This window comes from Fukomys damarensis, unplaced genomic scaffold (assembly GCF_012274545.1).
Source record: "Fukomys damarensis isolate Sample0158 unplaced genomic scaffold, DMR_v1.0_HiC HiC_scaffold_24, whole genome shotgun sequence".
NCBI classification, from domain to species: domain Eukaryota; kingdom Metazoa; phylum Chordata; class Mammalia; order Rodentia; family Bathyergidae; genus Fukomys; species Fukomys damarensis.
This window is the reverse complement of record NW_022900936.1, coordinates 63,291,436-63,316,100: the sequence shown is the minus strand read 5'-3', so window position 1 is coordinate 63,316,100 and position 24,665 is coordinate 63,291,436. Positions and strand designations below refer to the sequence as shown.

The following is a 24,665-nucleotide window of genomic DNA, read 5'->3' as shown; positions in this document are numbered from 1 at the left end:
TAATTTAATTAATTTTATTGGTACATTTTAGGTATTGGACTTTTTAATTTTTATTTATTTATTTATTTTGAGACCAGTTCTTGCTATGAAGTCCAGGCTGAACTTCAACTTACTGTGTAGCCCAGGCTGGCCTTGAACTTGAGCAAGCCTCCTGCATCAGCCTTCTGAGTGCTTGGATTACAGGCATTTGCCATCATTCCCAGCTAGGGATCTTGGTTGGAGATTTTTTTAAGAGTAAGGAATATTATTGAAGGAGAGCCAGCTTCTGCCAGAGAGGGACTGGAGGGGACACCCAGAAAGTGGGGTGCCTTTTTAAGGACCTTTCAGTTAGCTTCTGGGAACTTAACATGAGGACAGGATACTTGCAAATACCATAGTAGGGAAGGTGGGATCGGTGGGCGGTGGGTAGGAACACAGGAGGGTGAAAGGCCCTTGGGTAAGGAGCCAACAGTTGCATCTTTTCTCAGCTCCCATCTCCTACTTCTTCCCAACTCTTAACAGATTACCTTAAGATGGCAGAGTGAGCTATGGAAGCATTTGATTTCTCCGTAGGAAATTTAATTCACCCAGCTGAATTCTCTAGGCCATTAATTCCTTCCTTTATTCCTGGACACCTGTAATCAGATATTTTATTAGAATTCTCTGTTTAATAAATATTGTACCTTGCTAGTTTTGGACAGCTAAAGAATCAAGTGTAATCTGTGGAAGGGAGATGAGGCAGATTGACTAACTACTGGTTTTACATGACTGAATAGTTAAATCAGTGCTTTTCAAGGGGGTCGTTGGGTCATCTGAATTACCTGGCTCGCTCTTTACAAACAGTGATTTGGGGCCCCAGTCCTGGACTTCTGCCTCAAAATCTGTGGAGGATCCCAGAAATTTGTAGGACTTACATATTTGGAAATGATTCTCAAGCAAACCAATGTTTAAGAACACTTTTACAGTGTGCCTCTTACCAATATTTGTTAGACTTTAAAATCTGTCCCTCATCCTTCTACTCATTCACTTTATAAGTTACTGAACATTTAGACCTATATAACTTGCCATGGAATCTGAAACTGCCTTTCTGAATCTTTGTAGAGCTTTCATTCTGAGCCAGTTGTGTTTAGGATGTTGCTGGATATTGTGTAATAAAACCCACATTCTTTCTTTCTTCTGAAGACCAGGGAGCCTTGCAGAACTGTCATGATAGTTTGGCTTTATTCTCAGATTTAAATTCTTGAGATTGGAAGTCTATCAGTGGTTCTTTTAGATCAGATGGCGTACATTACCATAATCTATCTTCATCTAAATTTAGGTCTAAACTGGTTAAGCCAAATTATTAGACAATATTCCTTTGCATTCTGTGCCTATATATTTTTTAGGCATAGCACCTTTTTATTAATCAGGATTTAGCATCTGAGGATTTGATGAAAGTGAATATGTCTGTTTTTAATTGTAATTCTGATTTATTTTTCCTTTCTTCTTGTCTTTATACATCCTGCTTCTCAGTATTCAGAAAAAAATAAAATAGCAGTACATGGCGTGGAGGATTTCAGTCAGTGAAGATGTTGGGTGACCAGTTTAAGGGGCGATTAAAAAGCTATGGAATTGACACTTCGATGTACAATACCTCCCTGTTTTCCGAACTTGTCTAGTTTCAGTGTTTATATGTCTTAGATCAATCCCACAAGCTAACAGTGGGCTGATTGATTGTGGTACTGGGGTTTGAAACCAGGGCCTTCACACTGAGCTACATCCTCAGCCCTTTTATTTTCACACAGGGTTTTGCTAAGCTGTCCAGGCTGGGCTTGAATATGTGATTCCCTTGCTGCAGCCTTCTCAAATTTTGGGATTATGGGACTGTGCCACCAAGCCCAGCTTGGTTTTTACATTTTTAAATAGTTTTACATTATAAGTAGTTATACACATAAGTACCTGCATTATAATGTGTGTGTGCCAAGGCCTGGGGATTGAACTCAGGGAGCACTGAACTCCTCCCAGCACTTTTATTATTTATTTTAGACAGGGTTTCACGGAGTTGTCTAGACTGTCTATGAGCTTGCAGTCTTTGTCTTAGCCTTCCAAGTAGCTGCATTTTACTGGTGTGTCCCACCACACTTACGTGTTCTTAGTTTTTGCCTTTGACTTGAAAAGCCTAAAATATTTTTTGTTTCTTTTCTTCAACCTCTGTCTTAGATAAATATACTTTTGGTTATCTATAATAAAGAATATACATAAGATATAATCTCAGGAAGATCTTTGGAGATATTGTTCTTCTGAGCATAATTCCTTTTCATGTCTCAGGGCATTGAAGTAAAGTTTTTTTGTTTTTTGTTTTTTGAGACATGGTCTCACTATGTAGTTGAGACTGACCTGGAACTCGTTATGTAGCCCAGGCTAGTCTCAAACTCCCAGCCATCCTCCTGCTTCAGCCTCCTGAGTGCTGGGATTATAGGCGTGCGCCTCCATACCTGTCTTAAAGTTTTTTTTCTTATTCTTGAGCAAAAATGAGATTGAATCTTATAGCAAGAAAGTCTGATATTTGATAAGCAGATATATTAGTTATTGTGTATGAAATGTAAATATGAAATAGTCTTAGAAAGATTCAGTAATAACTTCAATCTTCTCTGTGAAATAACTTTAAAAAAATTTCTTTACAGTTCCTGTTTCATCGTCCATTAAGGCTGTTAAATCTACTTATCCTCATCGAGGGCAGTGTTGTCATCTACCAGCTCTATTCCTTGCTGCGGTCAGAGAAGTGGAACCACACACTCTCCATGGCGCTCATCCTCTTTTGCAACTATTATGTTTTATTTAAGCTCCTCCGGGACAGAATAGTATTAGGCAGGGCATACTCCTACCCTGTCAACAGTTACGAACTCAAGGTAAACTAGCTGCCTCTCAGCAATGAGGGAGAACTCAGATAGAAATATTTTCATACATTCTATTTTTTCTTGCAATTTTTATAATATTTAAGATATTTTATATTTTGTATACTATTATGTTTTGAAAGTCGGGAAGGGTAAGGGATATTAAATGTATCTGTAAACAAGGTGATGTGATCTTTCATGTGTTAGTATATATGGGTAATATACCTAGGAAGAGGTGTGTCTCGCCAGTAAAAGGATTGATTGTTATTATGGCTCTGCAGTCATTCGTTCAGTTATCCCTAGACACAGTAACTTTGGCATTTGCTGTCCTTTCTGTCACACTCGTGATCTTATCATGAGTGCTCAGCTGGTCAGTAATTACTGCTACAGAAAGAGAGAGGTGCATAGTCACCTTCTGTCACCCAATCTCTTGCTTCAGCTGGGTAACAGTGTTAGAATAACTACAGAAAAGAGTGGGCTAATGTCCTATGTGGGGCTCTCCCTTACACTGCTCAGAGGAAGGCTTTCTAAAATGGAGTTGCAGCTGGCCTAGTCTCTCTGTGACATTTAAAGATAATTTTTTTTCTTTTGGTACTGGAATTGAACTCGGGTCCTTGTGCTTGCAAGGCAGGTGGCGGAACCACTAAGCTAAATCCCCAGCCTATTTAAAGTTAATTTTGAGAGAGCTTTTATCTTGAGGCACACAGAGTTTTGCCATCACTTTTTCTGTTCGTTCACTTCTGCTTTCAACTATTTTCCTTGTAGTTGTTTGAAAGAATACTTTTCAGGGGCAGAAAGTCTTTGGAGTGCTCATATTCATGAAGCTCTTGAAGGAGATCACGTTTTGCTAAATCTGTGAGAGAAGGCAAGTGTAATGTCATGTGGGCTACTAGAGTATGGGTAGATTGAAAACACCAAATGATTGAAAGAATGGGCCCAACCTGCAGCTAAACAGTCTTGATGCAGTCTGGCAGCAACCCACTTACAGTGGCGTTCTGTTTGGAGTTACGAAGAGTGGAATACAGGAAGGTACCGCTTTGTCTTCAGAGATTTTTTTGATGGGGGAGGCTGAGACAGGCTTTGAACTCATTTTGTAACCCAGGCTGCATGTGAACTCGAAGCAGTCCTGCCTCAGCCTTCCAACTGCTGAGATTACAGATGTGTGCCACCACGCCCAGCTGTCTTCAGAGAATTTTATCAATATTCAGAATGTTTTAAATCTCATACTCAGAGGCAGAAGATGTAGGTCTGTGATAGAACACTTACCTCATGTGCACAAGGCCCTGAGTTTGATCCCTAGTACCACAAAAAATAAATTTCATACTCCAGAACCTTCATATCTATGAGTGTTAACCCTTTAGATGATCGCTTTCTGTGTTCTTAGGAAATGATGTGTTTAGTGCATTGTCTCTAGTCATCTGAACTTCTCAGGCTTTGTCTTGAAGAACCTAAAATGAATTGTCATATTTTCTGTGCTGAGTGTGGCTTTTTATATGTGAAGCTTTCGGTGGTAGAAAATATGACTCATGAAGGAGTTTATAAACCATTTCGGAATTCTTACAGAAGAGTTCCCAAAAGGTTTTCAACAAAGGAAACAATTCTGAGCAGTAATATATGTATTTACCCAACGTGACCACTTATATGTTTAAACTAATCATGGCTTCCTTAAATATTTTGATGAGTGTACTTTTTTGAAAAGTTAAATTATTTGACCCTCAGTCTGAGTCTATTCAGTCATTCAAAAAATATATTTTGACCTCCAGGCACTATTTGGGCACTAGGGTTATAGCACTGAATAAAATGCAAAGATGTTCCCCTCTCAGAGCTTATGATGTAGGGACAGGTGTTGCTGATCATGTAATAAGTTTATATATAATGTTTCCTGTTAATAGTGATAAATACAGGAAAGAAGTCAGGGCAAAGAGACAAAGTGGTAGAAACAGCACTGCTAGAAGGTATCTTTATGAAGATAATTTTTTAGCAAAGCCCAGATAAAGCAGGTGGGGCCACATAAATAGCTTGGTGAGAACTCTTATGTTATATTAGTAAGGGCTGTGGCCTGAGGTAGAAACAAGTTGCTATACTGGAAGAATAGCAAGAAAACCAGTGTATTAGGGTGGTTGCTATTTAAAGTGGTTCAGCCTCAATGTGTATCTTGAGGTGGGAGAAGAAGCAGGGAAGCTACTGTTTTCACTGTTCTTTCCTGGAAGATGGGCTTCTCTATGAGCAAGTAGTTTGATGGAAGTACTTGACCGCTGAGAGCAAAAAGGGTGACATAGGCTCAGAGATGTCGTCAGAGATGTCCCAGTTTGGCTGTAGTATAGGAAAGTAGCCCAGATAACCAATTAGAGAAAATAAACCAATCTTACGCTGGCTTGACTTGTCTTGGCTGGATCCTAAAGGACTAACAGAAGGACCTGATGCTAGGTTTGCTGAATAAATGATGTAAGGAATAAATAAAAACTAGCTTGTCTACTAGAATTGCATTGTCCCCTGCTTGCACCTCTGGATACAGCAGCATCAGGGATTAAAAGCCCTTTTAGTGCAGTGTGCTCCTTCCCACTGGCGCTACTCTTTATAAGTACCAACTCATGGAGGGAGAAAAGAATTGTTACTTGGGTATCCTAGTTCAAATCGTAATGAACACCATTTTTGCTTAGTGATAAAAGGAAATACACACCCATTACAGGATGTGCTCCCTCCTCTTTTTGTAATTTATGTTGGAAAATTAAAAGATGCATGGAAAGGAAGGTACAGCAAGTGATCAGCTAAGTGAACTTGAGACATGAGAAACGCAAAGATGGTTGGCCAGTTGGCCAGGTGGCCCAGGTTGAGCAAATGTCTTGGGAGTAGAGGAGGTTGGTTCTTAGGAAAGAGTATGATGAAGACGTTTCTTAAAATCCTCTCTGATGTTATGTTTATATTCCTTAAACCCTTTTCCCTCCACTCCCTATCACCACCACCGCTGCTGCCTCTCGTCTGTTTTTGCTTACTGGATATTTACATGCTGGACTCTGCTGGGTGCCAGAGATAGTGATGTTCAGAGTTCATTAATAGAAAGCAGACATGTCACACAGTGTTCAGTAATATGAGTTTGTAGAGATACAGTGGTGATACAGAGAAGGCAGGGAGCACCACTCCCTAGTGGACCTGGTGTGGTGGTGCACACCTGTAATCCCAGCACTCAGAAGGCTGAGGCAGGAGGATTGCTGTGAGTTCGAGACTAGCCTGGGCTGCATAGTTCAGGGCCATTCTGTACTACATAGCAAAGACACTGTCTCAAAAAGAAAACAAACAAACAAAAAAAACATCTAATGGAAGATTTTATGATCACAGTGTCCTCAGATAAAGAATTATCAAAATGTCAGCCCCACACCAGTGTTATCAGCATTACCTAACTGGGAACTTGATAGAAATGGAAATTTTTAAGCCCTACCCCAAACCTTCTGAATCAAAAACTCCAGATGTAGCCCAGCATTCCTTTTAACAACCTCCACAGGTGATTCTGAGAAATCTGGAGTCTGAAATCCATTATCCTTAGATGACATTGGCAGCAATGTGTAGGACCGATTTGGAGGCTGGGAAATGTCACTGAGACATAAAGTCGGGAGACCAGTTGAACATTTAAAAGTCCAGGCAAGAGAAGATGGGCAGGGATGGATCATCGGTGTATGGATGGTGGAGGCAGCTGTGGGGCTAAATGAGAGTCCAGCAGGGGTGTCCAACCTGCGGCCAGGGCTGCATGCATCCCTGGATAGCTATAATGAGGACCCAGGACCCACAAGATCACAACAGAGCATAGGGTTAGTGTGTGACTTTGAGCAGTGCTTCTGAGATTTGATTGCATGGTGCTCCATTGCAGACTGGGCAACAACAGTGGAATGCTACGTAGGGGAGGACAGCACAGTGCTAACTCCACCTCCCACACCACACAGTCCAGTTGAAACCCACGTTATCAGATGCTGTATGTGCTCGTGCGAGTTGGCAAGTAAAATGCAGGTGTCACTACTGATAGTATTTCAGCCTGTAAGAGAAGTAAGTTTCCTTATTATTAAACTCAGGCTTACTATTTCACAAAATAATGTATATAAAGGAAATTGTGTTACTTTGTGTATATTAATTATAAATTTTGTGTGTAGCCCAAGACAATTTCTTTTCACTTGGTATGGCCAAGGCAAGCCAGAAGGCTGGACAGCCCTCCTCTAGGGAAAGGATGTGGAGTGAAAAGGAGGGACAGAATTCTGGCCAAGAGCAGAATGGAAAGATAAAGGAGAGACACTTTCAAGTGAACAAGACTAAGAAAGCAGACGGCCAAGAAAGGCAAATTAGAGCTTCAAAAAAGGAATGCTCAACATTATTGCATGTATTAGGGAAGTCAAGAGACTGAGAAGTGACTATTGGATATAGGTATCAGATCCTGGGCGAGTTTAGCCAGAGAAGGTTTCCTTTGCCATGGAATGGAATTTCATCAGTGCCAGGCTAGCCCATCCCTCAGGAAGTGTATGGATAAAGTGTGTGACCGCTGACAGGCTGCGACAGGGTCAGGTGGAAGCGGGTCCGAAAGAGTGAGTTGGAATGAAGACACCACACCTGTGATTCTTCCAACAGTCTGGACACAGCAAGGTGGTAATGGTGTGGACTTGAGGAGACCTTTCTTAAGACAGAAGAGACTTGGGCGTATTTCTGCAGAGGGATACAAGACCAGAGAAGGAAAGGCTGAATATAGAGAAGGGAATGATGGGCGGGGAAGAGTAATGGAAAGTGTCTTGGGAAGGGACAATACTTCCTGTTTAGAAAGGAGGCTAAGGGGAAGTGGCAGTGGGAGACGAAGAAAGATAACTAACAATAAAAACTTGTGAAGCAAGAACCAATTATCCTTAGGGAGGAATTCTGTCCAGAAGGGGTTCAGAAGAGTAGAACAGCCATTGGGAGTTTTGGAATGAAGCCACTTCTGAGTTGGTGAGCCATAAACATCGAAAGGCCCTCTACCATGGTATTATGATTTTCTCTGCTCTAACACAGTAGAAAGCAGGGAGGATGGGAGCTGAGAGGGCTGGCGCTAGATGCGAGGTTTGCCAGCAGGTGTGGCTTAAGGGAATAGTTGAGGTGATGCACTTTGGCATCTGCGAAGATGAAGGAAGGATGAAATCTGATGTGCTACCTATCAGGAGGGATGGATCAGGCATCGGTAGTCTTGCATAAATGGATTAAAGTAGCAAGAATACAAGGTTTTGAGAAAGGAGAATTGGAACTTAGCATCAAAAAGTTCTGGATACAAAGAGCCTGATGTATAACTCTAGAAGCAAATGGGGAAAACTGAGTAGAGGTGCCAGGTGAGGTGCATGCCTCTAGTCCCAGCCGTCTGGGAGGCCTTGACAGAAAGATACTAAGTTCAAGCCCAGCTTGGCCAGTTTAGTGACTTAAGTAAGACCCTGTCTCCAAGTAAAAAATAAAAAAGGCTGGGGATGTAGCTTAGGATGAAGGCCCTGTATTTAATCCACAAAAAAGGAAATATAAACAAAAATTTAGTAGAGGTAAAATGCTGTAAACAATTATGGTGAGATTGTGGGGTGGGTTTTCCTTGAGAATGAGTCATTTGGAATGATGGTGAGGTACAAGGGAGAGGGAAACAGGCAGCCTGGTACCAAAGACTAGGGGATCAGTTGGGCATGTGACAGCACTCAGGAGGCTTAGGCAGGAGGATCACAGTGAGTTTAAACCCAGCCTGGGCTACATAGGAAGACTTGGTCTCAAAAAAATAAGGTATTAACTACATTATGGTCACAAAAAATGGATAGAAGTTAAAATAGCTGGACCCATACATTTTGATAAGTTTTTTTAAAAAATGAAATGGGGAAAAGCAATGCGCAGAAGCCAAAGTGAAAAACTGGGAGATTACCTTCCAAACCTTTGTAAAAGTGTGTCATGTGAAAGAATGCGGCCTTTTTGTGCAGGAAAAGAAAGGTCTTCACAAGTTTTGTTTTGTTTTTGAGACAGGGTCTCACTATGTAGTTCATGCTGGCTTGAATTACCACATAGCCCAGGATGGCCTCTAACGCTCAGTGATCCTCCTGCCTCCCTGGTGCTGGGATTATAGGCGTGTGCCACCAGTCTGGCAAGAGTTTTCTTGAAATTCAAGAAGTGGCAACAATTTTCAGTTTAGAAACCAGGTTGTATGATTACTCTTCCTGCACCCTGAATTCCACTTTTAAAAAACAGACGCTGGAATGACAAATGTGTGTCCCCTGCCCCAACCCCAGCACTGTTAACATAATCACAGTTTGCCATGGACTTCACCACTAAGAAAACTGAGTTTCACCTACGCAGTGGACTTTGTGATGCCTTAATTGTGGAGTTTTTGGAAGCAGTAGCTTTTTTCTTCCATTTTCTATTCCAGTATCACCCACTTCCGCTGGGTGTCTTGGCCGACATGACTGTTGCACAGTAAGGTGGTGGGGGTGTAAATATCTCACAATGACTAAGATGTAAAATAACAAGAAGAAAATTTACTGAGACAAATCACCAGAACGTTTACCAGATCAGATTTGAAATAACAACCAAAAAATGACATCAAACAGAGCGAAGTAAACGAGTATGAAGCACATAATTTACTAGGTTTCTGATCTTGGTGGCCCTGTGTCCTGAGGTACTGAGATCCACCGTAAGCATTGTATTTCATATCATTTATTAGAGTACGTTTTTAAAGCATAACAGTCTTTTAATTACATGTAAATGTTTTTATGGATAGGTTTAATATTTATACTTTTTAATGAATAGAAAAACATTTTGATTATATCTTTGGAAATATTTGTGGCAACCATGTGGCTTTCTAATAGACTCTTTTGAGAAAAGTGCTTTACTTTGCAGAATTGTAAGCCAAAAAATACAACAGCATTAAGTTAATGCAGAGCATTGTGATTCATCCAGTAAAACACACGGCCATGGATTCATGGGCTTCTTATAGTTAACTCCACTCCCCGGACCCTCAGAGAAGTCCCTGCATTACTCATGTACCTCAGGGTCGCTAAGTGATCCACTGTATGGCCCCCAGTTTTATGTGATCCGGACTGGCACTGACCTCAGGCTGTCACCCCTCTAGCATCTTCCCTTCCTCTCCCTGCCTTGAAGATAATTGCCCTCTTCTGGCGACAGGAAGTATTGCCAAAGGAAACTTCCCACAGAAGTACCTAAATTCATAACTTCTGGCAGCCCTTCAACTCCAAGGCCCATGCTGTGGTCAGTCAGGACCGGCAGTGATGGACCGTGGGCCCCATGCATCCTGGTGGGAGTCAGACCTACAGCAACCTGCCATGCCAGTCCCAGACGGAGTCTTCTGTCTGCCGTGAGTGCTTCGACTGGGAACATGAGGCCAGCAGACAAATGACTATTCCCCCCAGGTGCAGTCAGTGTGATTATCCTGGGCTAAACACTCGGGGCTGACACTTCATCAGCTGCTGGAGAGGCACTCACACCATGATGACAAAAGTCTCTCAAAGTCCTCTCAGAGTGTAGAATGCCGATCCCACCTGGCTCTTGGGCAGAGATCCGAGACAACTTCACAATCAAACCAATTTGCTCTGCATAAAACCTTGGAATTACTTGGTCTCAGTTGCTTGTCACTCTGGTTTTTTAAATCAAACTGAACTTCTCAGCACCTGAGTGTCCACTGGAATGCAGTTGGACTTGAAGTTATGATTAATTTGATTACTTAAAAGCAGTAGGTCACTTGAATAATATCCTTTTGAAGGGGGCTAGGACCTAGTGTGGTGGTGTAAGTTTATAATCCCAGCACCTTGGAGCCTGAGGCAGGAGGACTGCAAGTTCAAGCCCAGATGGGCAGTTTAGCCACAGCAACAACAAAAAAGATGCCAGTTACTACTTTTGTTTTGTAATTAATGGTTCTCAGCCTTCCTCCTAGTTGTTTATGGGCTATCTCTCTTGTTCTTATGCCTTTCCCTTTTTCATTAGGCTTAGAAAATTTAGAAGTACTAAGGTACCCAGGACATCAATACTAGGCCTTTTGATACATATTTGATGATGATGATTTTTACATTTTTAATGTCCCTAGATTGCAGAATTGAATTTTGACTTGGCCATTCTTTCAAATTTTAGGGCTAATATTAGGCTGACAGTGTCTCAATAAGGTTCTTGGTCAGGTCTCCATATTCCAAGTGAAGCAGAGGAAAACCCAAGAAGCCTCTATTTGTCTATTTGACAAGAAAAAAATTGGCCTGGGCGGGCCATTTTACAAATAAATACGGGTTAGTATTTTCTTAACCATAAATACTGAAAGAAAACAGCCTGTGTACACATTTCACTTCAACATTTAAAGGTAGCCGTCCCCATTCTGAGGAGCCATAGTTGGCCAGATAGATTCCACAGCCCTTGGTAGGTAGGCAGATCCTCCTGAAACCAATGGCCCTTGAGAGGAACAAGCAATCTGATTCCTGTCTAGCCCTTCTCGGGGGCTCATTTCTCAGAGTCCCAAGTGGGTGGTCAAACAGGTAATCCCAAGGCATGTAGGGGAATGATTTAGGAGACAAATACGAGTTTCCTTTGCCATGGAATGGAATTTCATGAGCTCCAGCCTAGCCCACTCCCCAAGAAGTTTGTGACAGTGAGTGACAGTTGACAGGCTGTGACATCATCAGAGGAGGGGTCCACACTTGAGCAGCAAGACATGGAGAAGGAGCCTCCAGAGTTGAGGCCTGGAAAGCCTGGTATAGGGACTGTCTCCAGACAGCTGTCACTGGGCCACATGACGACATCACATACCTTTGCACCAGAAGGGGATGCCACAAAAGGGAGGTATGAGTCTACAGAAACATGGCTGCCATCTTACAGATCCACATAGGCATGGCAACCCTTAGAACTGAACTCACTTGTTAGTATGGTTTTTTGTTGTTTTGGGGACAGAGGCTCCTCTCCCTGTGTAGTTTGGGATGGTCTTGAACTCACCGGCCCAGGCTGGCCTCAAACTCATGGCCGTTCTCCTGCCTCAGTCTCCTGAGTGCTGGGGTTACAGGCTTGTGTCGCCATGTCCAGCTCCTCACTAGTTAGTCTGTTAAGGGTGGCTTCTCAGTCTATCCCCAGATAAAAATATACAAGTATTACAAACAAAAATTAAAAATATTCATAGAGTAGTTTTTAAAAAATATTCCATTACTTGGCTCAGAGTCCTGATGGTTGGCAAAGTGCAGTTCTTTCCATCTCTCACATTACAATGAACATGGTCCTTATCTAAGCATAGACGCCACAAGTATGCTGAGACTGACATAAAACTTATCTGCTACATTTTCTGATAATGCAGGAATGTGCTTTGCAAATCTCTGATCAAGGCCCTTCTCGCTCACCCGTCTCCTTTACCTGGCTTGCCTAGGAAAAATGTTATGTACTAGGGGGTCTTCTTATGGGCTGACCCCTTTTGGCTGTTGCCCCAATGTCTTGTTTGCCCATTGAGAAAGCAGAAACACTCACCAGACGTCTGTACCTGCTCCCTGTGATCAGGCAACGCAGTGCCCTCCAGAGGCCCAACTCATCAGTGGGCTTGCCAGCTACCCTCGCCACAGACGTGGAAAGAGGGGAAAAGATTTCAAGACTGCAAGGCGTTTTATCATCAGAGAAGGGAAGAGAGGGCAAGGAGAGGCAGGACAGAGAGAAGGCGGGTGGGGGGAAGAAGAGTGGAAGGGACAGAAAGAGATCTGTGGCAGAGCATGAGCCTCCAATTTCTCACTGGAGGAGAGGACTCCAGCCGAGTGCCTGCCCAGCCCTGCATGGCCTCGGTTGTCAGGCTGGCTTTAGGTGCTGCTAGTGCTTAGAGATACCTGCAACAACTGGACTTCTGAACAGAATTCAGCCAGGCTTGGACCTGAGATTTGCCCTGTGAAGGTTTTCTGGGGGGAGAGCACCAAAAAGCTGCCACCAGGTATGTAATCCTTCTGTCTCTACCCAATAAGGAGAGAACAACTGGAAAGTCTAAATAACTGGAAGAAATCAGATTGGTTTGTTGCTTCTGCTTGTATCCAGACAGAGGAGAAGAGCAAGTTTGAGTGCCTGGGGTGGGTGGTGGACAAGGGAAATTGCAGAAGGGCGAGAGGAGCTTTAAATTTGCCCCTGAGAAGGAAGGAACCCACTGGCTAAGATGAAGTGCGCAGTTTTCACCAAGGGCAGCTAGCTCCCAGAGAGGGGCAGTGGTTGACCGCTCTGCTGGGGCTCCTCCTTGCCTCCCTTCTGTACTGCTGTACCCAATGGGGAAGAGGAATGACGCTGAACTAGAGCTGTGTTCTGGAATATCCCGACGATTTAACATAGTCAGTATGCAGCGTACTTATGCCTGTGTGTTAGGCTTTTCTCTGCGGGTATTTGGGGCCTGGACGCTGATCTTAAGAAAGCTAATACCTCACCTTCTACTACATACCCACAGGAAGAGTCAAAACTTTGCAGTAAGACAGTCCTCCGCTTAGTCCCTGCTCTGCCCAGATCCTGGATTTATAAATCAGAGTTCGGCACAGTGGCAGATGGAGTCTCAAGTTAATGAAAGTCAGAGCGAGAAAGTCTTCATGGATGTGCCAGTCTCAGGGCTTGCTCTTGAGTCTAGACTCTGATTTTATATTCTACTACTCAGTCATGTCAGGCAGGTCTGCAGGGACTCTGGGGAAAGAACCTGGGTAAGCTCACCCCCTTGGAAATCTAAGTGCACATTCACTTGCATTTCCAAATTTGCTTCTATTTTGGATAGTACACATCTACAAAAGCTTATTAAAGGTCGATTTAAAAGAACAAATGCATTGAGGAGTGTTACAAAGCATGAAGTAAAGAGGAAGCTTTCAAATTTCAATAACATTTTTAGACCCGGGCAAAGGATTTTTTTCTTTCAAAGGACACTATCCCAGCCAGCTCTCAACAGCGACCGCTGCTGATGACAGGGGAACAATGCAACTCACAAACCCCGGACTTCTCTGGAGGCACGCACTCTGTTCCCTTCCCTTCACTACCCTCTCCTTGTACTCCAGTTCCCTCCCTTCCCTAACCCTACAGACTTCTCTCGATGTCACCTTTTGGTCTCCTCGGCTACTCTCCTGGCAGTATTAATGAATGGTCAAAAGGCTGAATAGGAAGAAGTCAGAGGCCAAAATCAGTCCACATTTAGACAACCTGTGCCAGGAAAGGGGCAAGTTGGTCCTGTGATGAAGTCCAGGTGAGTCACGATAGCTTTTCAGACACCAGCAGGTGAACGGATATCATTCTATCTGCCTCCCACTTCTTCCATCCAGAATCACTGATCTCCGCTGAGGCTGGTAAAAACAGCTGGTTGAGGTCTCTAGTCTTTGGCCATTCTTAGGGATGGTCATTTTATTCCTAAGTGTAACCCCTTCTGGGGTGACCCACGTGTTTTCTGCCAACTCCCCACAGAGAAGGCCAGGGGAAACTGTCTGGGTGGGATTTCTGATAGGGGACAGCAGGACCTGGGAATCTGTCACTGTGGATGAAGGGGGCAGGTGGTCCATGATGGGGAAAGGAGGACTGAATAAGATTAGGCTCTGAGGTCTTCCTGGCCTTGACCTGTGGAAAAGCTTTGCACCTTCAGATGGACGCTCCATTTTTGAAGAAAACAGGTTGTCCCCAGATGGCTCTGTCTCTGAAGTACGCTTCCTGCAATGCACTGCTGCATCCTGGGCAGAGACCAGGTTAGGCAAGCCCATTCCTGGAGAGAGGATGGGTCCCTCACAAATGCAGGATGCAGTGAGGTCCAACTGCGAAGAGTGAATGGCTTCTGTGTCTTGCTCTGCTTTCTCTTCCCCGGGACTTTCTAGGGGAGAGGGAGACCCATCTTTGGCAGGTTTCTGAGAGGCCCCACTTGTGGAGCTGGGTACTTGGCTGCCCTCCAAAGGCTGAGCCCCGCTCTCCTCTGAGCTCTGTGAGGGTAGGGGCTGTGGGATCTGCGTGTACTGGATCTTGGGAGTGATGACAGGGACTGCCTTGGCCTGACACATTTTGACCATGAAGGAGGTTCTCACAGCTGACACACTCACCGGAGCAGAGTTACGGCGGCGACCTATCATGGCATGAGCAATAATATCCAGGTCCTGGGTGTCCGGGCAGCAAACCCTCCAGGCGTCTGCTTTACAGTGAGCTGAGGTCATCCAGGTGACCTTGGGGTCTTCTGGCTCAGAGAGCTGCACTCCAGGTGAACTAAATGAGGCCCCATTCCCAAGCCGAAAGAGATCAGCAATGGGAATGGCAGAGTCCAAGTTGAGGGAAGAAGGCCTATTTTTCCCCTTTGAGGGCCCACACTCAGGACTCTTCTGCTGTAACTGTGGGGGACTCTCTGCAGGCGAGGTGCTGCTTTGAACAGTGGGGAAACTCTCCTTGCTGCTCTCTAACCCCGGAACATCACCTTGTTTAATCTGCAGGTTGCTGTGCCCCGAGTGAGGCCCCCTCTCCTTTCTCTCTGCCAGGTGGACAGGGCTGGCTTCTGCTGGTTTGGGATGCAAACCAGTTGGTCCTTTCTGGCTGGAAAGAACCTCTGCCCCCTGCAGGCTGGAGAAATCTCTGAAGGGTCTCAGGGCTTTCTCATCCCATCCAGTCTTCTCTCTCCTGGCTGCCAGGGGCTGCAGAAAGTCAGGATTCTTCTCCGTTTCAAGATTAGCACAGCTGCTTGAGGATGGAGCATAGAGAGGCCACTGACAAGTTGGAATGGTGCTTTTGCTGTCCAGAGAGTGGCTCTGTCGAAGGCTGGGTCTAGTCAGCCTCCGTTCCAGGCGGTAGCTCTGAGGAGTCTGCACCCGGGACTCCTGCACTTCCTTCAGGGTGGGAGAGTGAAGGGGACTCGTTACCCACTGGGGCTCCTCCCAGGGCTCCACCATCTCCAGGCCATGATGAGCAACATCTGTCACAGTGTCATCTTCATCACAGTCTGAAGGCTCTTGTACTGAATGGGATCCATATCCCTCTCCCAGTGGCGAGAGCTCATCCTTTGTTGGACTTGAGACATCAGGGCCTTTTTCCTCAGGAGCAGCATTCTTTGAATCTTGCTCTTCACTTTGCTTCAGAGCTGCCTCGTCTCCCCGATAGGTGCTGGAGACCCCAGGGCTGTCTGTGGACTTCGGCTGCTCTATCGAGAGACCTGTCATCAAATTCCTGCTGGGATCTTCTCTCTCAGGGTTGCCCTTTGACTGCAGGATTTGAGATGACTCCTCTAGAGGAGTTGGAAGAGGAGGAGCAGGCAGGGGCAGAGGTGAGAGATTCCCTGGGCCTCCTACCTCTGTTCTATCCTGTGAAGTCACCTTCTCAAAGGGAGCTATATCCAGAGGAACCAGACTGGCTTGGTCTGGTTGCAGGCCCTGCTTGTGCTTGTATTCATGGGGGCTGCCGGTTGGCTCCAGCTTTTCCCTATTGGCTCCCGTGGCTGCCTTCTTTGTATCATGATTGGTTAATTCCCTAGTCCCTGCTTCCAGAGGGGTGGACACTGGAGTGGGGGTGGAGCCACAAGACAAATTCCCGGGAACCTCTGGGAAAGAAAAGGACGCTGGGCTTGGCTCAAGAACTAGTTGAACTGGGCTGATCTTCTGAGCAGGGGGTTGTGACAAGGAGAGCTCTTCTTCAGATTCAATGATTTTTAGTTCCTGTTGAATCTCGGGCCACAGAAGGGGGTTGGTCAGATCATCATCATCCTGAAAAACATTATGAAATTGATTACCTTAGAACCAAGGACTGTAGACACTGACATTTGCCCTGTTTCCAGGGAGAGTGAAGGGACCACTAAAGAAAGAATGCAGCATCAGTAACACCGGTAGAGGTGAGTGCTCACCAGGTGCCATAAAATTCTTTGCATCTTGATTAATTTTTCCAACACCCTAGGAGATGAGCGCTACTCTCATTGTATAGATTAGAAGGCCTAGTTTCAGAGAAGCTAACAATTTATCTAAATCATGGAGCAGGAAATCAGGATTGAAATCCAGCCCTATATACACCAAACACAAACATTTTATTTCTGTACAATGCTGCCTTACAGGAGAAACAAAACCCGATTTCATTTAACGCCAGGTTTACTAGAAAGCACACAAGAATGAAGTTCTAGTGGAACAAAAGTGTTAACTCTTACCCTAACTCCTGCTTTCCAAGTAAATAAACTGAGTTCTTTTGCTTATTACTAAAGAAATGCAGATTCTACGTGTGTTAATGGTTGGGATGTAAAATGTCCCCTGAAAAGCTCATGTGTTCAGAGGATGTGCTTTTGGAAGTGATTGGATCACGAGGGCTCTAACTTCATGTGTAGGTCAATCTATTGATGGGTTTATAGTTGATAGCTTTACTAGGAGGTGATGAAGACAGGGTGTGGCCCTAGATGAAGGGAGTGTGTCATGGGAATGTGACCTTGTGGACCATATCTTGCCCCTGGTCCCTTCCTCTCTGGTTCTTTCTTTCATTCTCTGCTTTCTGGATGCTGTGAGGTGAGCAGCTCTGCTCTACCTTAGTCTTCTGCCATGATGTTTCTGTCTTACCACAGGCCTAAGAATAATGAAGCCAAATGACGATGGACTGAATGAAGCCTCTGAAACTGGGAGTTAAAATTAATCTTTGCTCCTTTGTTTCTCTCAGGTATTTGGTCACAGTGATGAAAAGCTGACTAACACGATATGGGGAACTTTCAAATACATATTAGAATAAAAACATTTACAAACCCAGAAAAATCCTGCTGTCTCACTACCCAGGGATACCCACTGTTAATGTGACTGGAGTGTGTGCAGGGCTCTTTCTGTGGTGGTTGAACTATCTCCTGCTTCAGCTTGTTTACTGTCTCTGTCTCCCCTTACGTCCAACTTTCCTTTGTCCTTCTTAACGCCTCCCTTTGCCCCTCCACAAAGGTTGGAGTTAGAGAAAAAAGATGAAAGGAGGCCTGGCCAGGAAAACAAATGGTTTCTTGCACTCCATGCCTGGAGGCCTAATTCCGTCCCATGGGGGAAGTGACCCAGGGGAACATCTCCACCCTGTGGTGATCCAGGCCCTCTGAGACTTCTGATCTGCTGCCGGCTTCTCATCACTTTGCACCTGACTGTAATCTCATGCTGTCTCACATTCCAGTAACTTTCATGCTTGTCCTATTCCCAGTGGACTACAGGCTCTTGGAGGTCAGCAGCTGTGTTGATTGATTCCTCAAGGCCAAGTGGGGCCTGGTAGACTGTGACTAGCTGCTCAGTAAAGAGTATGGAATGAGTATATTTTTATGAAAGTTACTTCTTTCAGATAACTCTCCTGGATTATTCAGTCAAACATTCTGATTCTATTGTAGTACACTTATTTGTGTACAGTTCTATTTTGCCTACTAGATTTGGCAAGATGTTTTTCTTGTTTCTTTCCTTTCTTCAGCATCTTCATGAATTAATCCTTAATTAATTAAGAAATCAATGGATTTAAACGAGCAAATGACCTCCGAACTCCCTTCCATTCCGCTGTCTGATATCTCGGCATTTGGATCATAGTGGAAATTTGGCCAGACCAGAAAGCTAGAATTTGTCTTTGTCCCTTCATCCTTGCTTCTTCTTCTTCGATCCTCCACCAAATCCTCTTCATTCTACCTCCTAAATGCTGTTGAACCCTTCCACTTCCCCAGTGGCTCTTGCCCTAGCCTAAGCCACCGTCTTTTGTCACTTTGTTTGCCACACAGCAGCCCCCTAACTGGCATCCCTGCCCTCTCTCTTGTCCTTTCACAAGATGTTTTCCTCACAGATGAGAGTGATCCTTTAAGGACAAAACCCAGACCTTTCCATGCATTCCTGCCTGATGTGATTCCTCCTACTACTGGAGCTTCACTTTCTCCAGCTAGCTCTCCTGGCTTTATTCCCATTCCATGAATAGTTCAGGTTATTTCCCACTTCAGACTCATGGCACATTTTGTTCTTTCTGCCTGGAAAGATACCCTCAATCCTTTTTTTTTTTTAGCAATTTATCAAGCTAAGCATCTATTCCTCAGAGATGCCCTCTGGTTTAGTGAACTTCTTGTTGTTGGAACTAAATACCTGACATGCACAACTGAGAGGAGAGGTTTAATTTGGCTTCTGGCTCAGAGATTTCAGTCTTTAGTCCATAGTTGTCTGGCTGGTAGGGCAGCTGTTTACCTCATGCCAGCCAGGAAGCAAAGAGCAAGGACGATTCAGAAGAAAGGGGCCAGGGACCAGATGTAGTTCCCAAGGTCACACCGCTGGGACCACCCAGTATACTCAGAAGTGTGCTTTAATAATCAAGTTGTCAGTCCAGATTAACCATCCTGACCTTTGTGACACTCCTCCTCCCTCTGATTGTTGGGTCTTCCTGTAAACATATGCTTTCCACATTCCACACTTCCATTTCACCCTGGAAATTTACTTGTTCAGTGGCCTACTAGGCTGTCAGTTCCAGACAAGTAGGGATGGCAACAATCTTATCCATTGTATGGATCCTAGTTCTCAACAGATCGGCACTAAGTAGGTATTTGACACATTTGGTTTTTTTTTTTGTTTGAGACAGGGTCTCACCCTGTAGTTGAGACTGACCTGGAACTCACTATGTAGCCCAGGCTGGTCTCAAACTCACAACGATCCTCTTGCCTCAGCCTCCCAAGTGCTGGGATTACAGGCATGCGCCACCACGCCCAGCTGATATCAATTGTTACTGGTTTTTGTTTTGTTTTGTTTTTTTTTTTTGGCTGGGGATCAAACTCAGGTCCTTATGCTTGCAAGGCAGGCGGCGGAACCACTGAGCTAAATCCCTGGCCCATTTGGTTGTTGTTGTTTGTTATATTGAAACAGGGTCTTGTTATATAGCCCAGGCTGGCCTTGAACTTGCAATCCTTCTGTTTCAGCCTCCTAAGTGCTGGAACTACAGGTGTATGCTACCACACCTCGCTTACCATGTGCTTTTATTTTTAATTTTGTCGGTACATTTAATTTGTACAATATAATGACAGTCATTGTTGGCAAGTCGTACCTTTACATAATCCATCTTGGTTGTCACATGCTTTAAATGATGGAAGGAATACCTTTACTTATCCTCCAAATATAGCTTGATTCTTCCAGCACTAACTTCATCTGCTTCTCAGAGCAATGCCATTCATATTTGGGTCCTCCCCATAAGAGTGCAATCCCCATAAAAATCTCTCCATCCTTCCCTATCTACAAATGTAACCATGTCTTATAGGGACCCCCCCTATAGTCCCCTAGCCACCATGGCACCCCAGGTCTTTCCTGACTCCCAGCATGTACTTCTGTCGCACACATCCTAGAGGTAAATTAAAAGGCAATGAGCTTCCCTTTCCTTTTTGGCATACTTTTGTTTACAGTGCCACCTTCCAAATGTCAGACTCCTCCCTGTGTGTCCTCAGGAAACCTCCCCACACCTTTGTATGTAAGAACAGCTCATAAAGTCCTTCTTGGAAAATTCCAGCTCTAAAGAGGACAAAGTTCCATCAGCTCTGGTATGGTCTTTGAATGTCTCCAGACTTTAGAAAGAAGCCTAAACAACCACTCATCCAGGATGTCTGGAAGAAGAGGGCAGGATCTTATGAATGGTTATCGTATTAGGCCTGGGCTACAACAAGCAAGTTTTGTGTGACTATAGCTTTGACTATCATTACATCCCAAGGACATCACTGGCTTATGGTGGCTCTAGGTCAGACACGGAGTTGAATCTGTCCTTGAGGATCTGAGCTCAATGGTGACTTTCTATCACTGGACTCTTGAAAAGTCCACTGCAGAAAAAAAAAAAAAGAAAGAAATTCTACTTCTGATTATTACTAAGTTCCTCTCTCTCTCTCTCTCTCTCTCTCGTACCCAGGGACTTGTGCTTGCCAGAGAAGTGAGTCTCTTAAAATCCCTATGGCAGAAACCAATTCTTTTAAATCTACTTTAAGTTGGACCAAGATCCCCCAGGAAAAAGAAGTCTGCACATGGATGGAGCAGACAGGGAGTGCACCTTACCATCTCATGGAGAAACACAGCTTTGGCTCTGGCCCCAGGGCTCTTCGGAGGAGCAGTGGCCTCTACCAGGTTGGTCTCTCGGTCTTCCTCCTCCATTTTCTCTGGTTTTGGTCTTGTCTCTGATCCCCTTGAATGTTGAGAGACCAAGGAAGGTTCTGAGGTTGTCTTCTCCTCCAGTTGGGTCTGCGGCTGCAGGCCTTGGTTGCATCCCACCATCCCCTGGCCTTCAGGTTTCGGTAAGGCATCCTCGAGAGCAGCATTCTTGGCACCAGAAGCTGGAATGAGGATGGGAATGATCAGTTCAAGTCCAAAGACTTCACTTCCAGACAGGTTGTTCCTAGAACAGTCACCATCCTGCCTCCGTGCCCTGCCTCACAAGGACAGGGAATTCTCCCAAGACATTGTCCCTTATGTTCTTTACCCTCTTCCTATGTCTTGGCCTCAGGTCACAAAGTCACAGACTATCAGAGAAGGGATCGTCCTAGTCTAGTTGTTCTCAACCAGGAGCATTTTCCTACTACCTCCCCTCCAGGGGACTCAGACCGTATCTGGTGGTATTTTGGTTGTCACAGTGTAGGGGGAGGTGAGTGCCACTACTGGCATCTATAGCTTAGAAGCCAAGGATGCTGCTAAGTATCTTCCAATGACACCCCACTCCCACTGCCAGCAAAAGTTACCCAGCCCAAAAATGTCAACAGTGTCAAAGCTAAGAAATCCTGCCCCTTCCTAGTCTTTCACTTCACTAATAAATATTCAGGCCCTGAGCAGTCATGCTTGGTGCCCAAGACCACAAAAATCTGTTGTTTGTACCAGGTAGCAAGGAGATCTTATGGTTGACAGCTTCTCAGGGTCATTAACAGTCAGTTCGGGCACAGCAGAAGTGGTCAAGCTCCTGTCTTAAATACCTGCCTCCTGAAACAGGAGAAAGCAGGCTGACCTCAAACCGGGCCACTTCCGCCTGGCTGAGAAAAGGCTGTGGAATAAAGACGGAGCAAAATGCCCAAACAATGCTCAACGCACAGCAGGCCCTCAACAAATGTCATGATTCACAGGATTAAATGAGCTTCCTTTCAAATTCTAGTTTCTCGATGAATCTTTTCATCTTAGGACAGGGGCATCGTGAGAACACTCTTTGCAGGGCCAGGTGAGGATAAAGCAGATAACAGAAGTGAAACACACGGCTTGAGGTCTGATATACCACGAAAGCTCAGAAACGCTCACAGCCTAAGAACAAACTCTGTCAATTGCCATTAGTTAACCTGGCAACTTAGCTCCTGGGTGTTCACCGTGATGCCAGCCCGGCAGCTCGGTCAGCCCTAGTGATAGCATCTTGATGTTTGAACTGACAGTGCTTTGGAATTAACTGTAGTACCACTTTCTTTGACCCATTACTTAGTAAGTTTTTTATTTTTAAAATTTTATTTGTGGTACTGAGGAGCAAAAGCAGGGCCTCACACATGTTAGACAAGCACTCTACCCACTAAGTTATGTCCCTTACCTTTTTATTTTTTTATATCAACACAGGGCCTCATTATATTGTCCATACTGGCCTTGAACCTGTGATCCTCCTGCCTCAGCCTCCCAAGTAGCTAAGATTACACCATGCCTGGCTAATTCAATCTCCAAATGTGTAAAACACAGTGTTCAAAAGTTAAAACTATATAAAAAGGCATCCTTTAAGAAGTTTTCTTCCATGCTTGTTTCTTCCATCCTGTTCTGAATCCCCATTGTCCTTTCTTTTATTAGTTTCTGTTTTTTAAGTGGCATTCATTTTTGCATATGTACAGCTACTTATAACGCATAATTTTTATTTCCTACTCTTATTACACAAAATATAGCATATGATATATACTATTCTTTGTTTTTGCATTTTTTTGATGAATGTATTTTGAAGTCCATGCCATATTAGTCTAGAGGGAGACTGGTTACTGTTTAAAATGTGGACTGGGCCAGGCGTGGTGGCACACGCCTATGATCCCAGTACTCGGGAGGCTGAAGCAGGAGGATCACTGTATGTTCAAAACCAGCCTGGGCTACATTGTCAGTTCCAGGCCAGTCTCAACTACATAGTGAGACCCTGTCTCAAAAAAACAAACAAACAAAAAAAGATGTGGACTGGTTTGGGCTCCCCACAAAGCAGACCCTGAAACAAGGTCCAGGAAGCAGGCAGCTTGTTTGAAGGAGGTACCCAGAAGGAGGAGTGACGGGGTGGAAGGGAAGTCATACAAAGTATGTTGTTGAGCTGGACACCCCTGTGAGCCACTGTGACTCTATCCTTGGTAACTATGTGGCTGGCCCCACAACTACCCCTCAGGAGAGTGTGAGACCGGCTCATTTATCCACTGCTTCCTGGCTTATGTTGGTTGAGAATGACCAGTTGATTTGCCACACTCTGAGGGAACGCAAGCAAGGGCTGAGTAAAAGTCTGCTTTCAAGAAAAGGCCTGAGGCAGAAAATAAGAACAATGTAGACGCTTGAGAGAAGATACCCTCTGTGAGCATAGAAATGGTCCCCTCCAGGGGCACAGGAGTTGGAGGGAATGTGGGGCAGGCTCTGCACACAACTTTTTTGCTACTAGTGTGAGCGACACCATCATGTGTGTACATCATTCTGGACTCGTGCACCTGTGGATTCAGGCCAAATTCGAGGAAGTGAGACTTCTGGGTGAAAGGATAGTACTTCAGTAAATTTTAAAAGACGTTTTTAGCATTCTGCTCAGGCCTATGGGTTGGACAAAGCTGCCAGTGTGTCTTTTTGTAACCTGCAGTTCAGGTCTGCTGCTCATGGACTGCGGCCTTTTAAATGGACTCTGGTGTGAGGAGGAGGGGCTCACTCTCTCGCAGCCAGCTCTCAATGCTCCCTATGTCTCCATCAGGGTGTGCAAGGCGCTCTTCACTCTGGTCGGACCTCATGTCCACTCTTCTCCTACCACACGCCCACGAGGCCTTGCGCTCCTCTGCTCTGGTCCTCCCTGTGACCTGAAAGGGTTCCATTCGAGGCACACATCTGATGTCACCTCTTGGAGCCTTCCTCTCCCCGGCGGCAGCACCATGCCTAGGGCACCACCCTCTCTTCACATGTTCTCAGTTCCCTCTGAGGGTTTGTTCCTGGCGATTGACAGATGTGGTGGATAATTCTAAGCTACCACAGAAAGGGTTCCCAGCGAGAAGTGAGTGACCAGGGAGACGCAGACTGACCCTCAGGATCCAGTGTCTTTGTGTACAACTGAAGCCTCCCTCACTGCCCAAGTTTCAGCTAGTGACATCTTTTCTCAGCCTCTTTTGAAGGCAGGTGCATCTGTGTAAAACAAGCATTAGCACATGGGGTGGTGTGGAAGTGATGCGTGCAACTGCTTGGTTATATCCATGAGTGGAGGCTGTATGGATTCCTCCTCTTTTCCCACAGCTGGGAGTCTAGTTGTTGAGTCTACTGTGACCAAGGCAGACAAGTACAGCTCTGCTGGGTACAGGTGAAGGATCTGTGCAGGTGTATATCCAAATAGCCAAAGATTTATGAAATACCTATGGTGGCTTGCAGACCCTCTAAATCACTATGGGAAAAAGATGTGTCAAAAATAAGTGGAAGGCAGTGTATGGCATTGCAGTTAAATACATTGTTTAAAGTACCCTATTGTAAGTTATGTTCTACTTCTGAATTGCTTTGCCATACATGGAACAAGGCTCTGAAAACAATACTGTGAAAGCATTTGTTTTTGTTTGCTATAGTAAAATACTACAGACCTTGGTAATGTGTGTGTGTGTGTGTGTGAGAGAGAGAGAGAGAGAGAGAGAGAGAGAGAGTGAAAGAGAGTCTCTATTGTAAAAGCTTCAGTGAAAGAATAAAACAACTCAATTATCTA

The 24,665-nt window shown here is 44.7% G+C and overlaps 2 protein-coding genes across 8 annotated transcripts in view; one reads left to right on the top strand and one right to left on the bottom strand.

Moving 5' to 3' along the window:
- Tmem39a (transmembrane protein 39A) overlaps window positions 1–3,458 on the top strand; it is a 28,181-nt gene extending 24,723 nt beyond the window's left edge. The window contains exon 8 of one of the 3 annotated variants that reach the window (XM_033755919.1): window positions 2,643–3,458. In XM_033755919.1, the coding sequence (XP_033611810.1) occupies window positions 2,643–2,876 (234 nt within the window). In that variant the 3' untranslated portion in view covers window positions 2,877–3,458. The remainder of the gene's footprint in view (window positions 1–2,642) is intronic. The other 2 variants (XM_010630032.3, XM_010630033.3) reach the window with 2 other exon arrangements.
- Window positions 3,459–10,736: 7,278 nt separating this feature from the next.
- Arhgap31 (Rho GTPase activating protein 31) overlaps window positions 10,737–24,665 on the bottom strand; it is a 130,928-nt gene continuing 116,999 nt past the window's right edge. For all 5 annotated transcript variants that reach the window (XM_010630038.3, XM_010630040.3, XM_010630039.3 and 2 more), the window contains 2 exons: window positions 20,807–21,081; window positions 10,737–16,525 (listed from right to left, as the gene is read on the bottom strand). In XM_010630038.3, coding sequence (XP_010628340.1) covers window positions 14,093–16,525; window positions 20,807–21,081 — 2,708 coding nt within the window. In that variant the 3' untranslated portion in view covers window positions 10,737–14,092. The remainder of the gene's footprint in view (window positions 16,526–20,806; window positions 21,082–24,665) is intronic.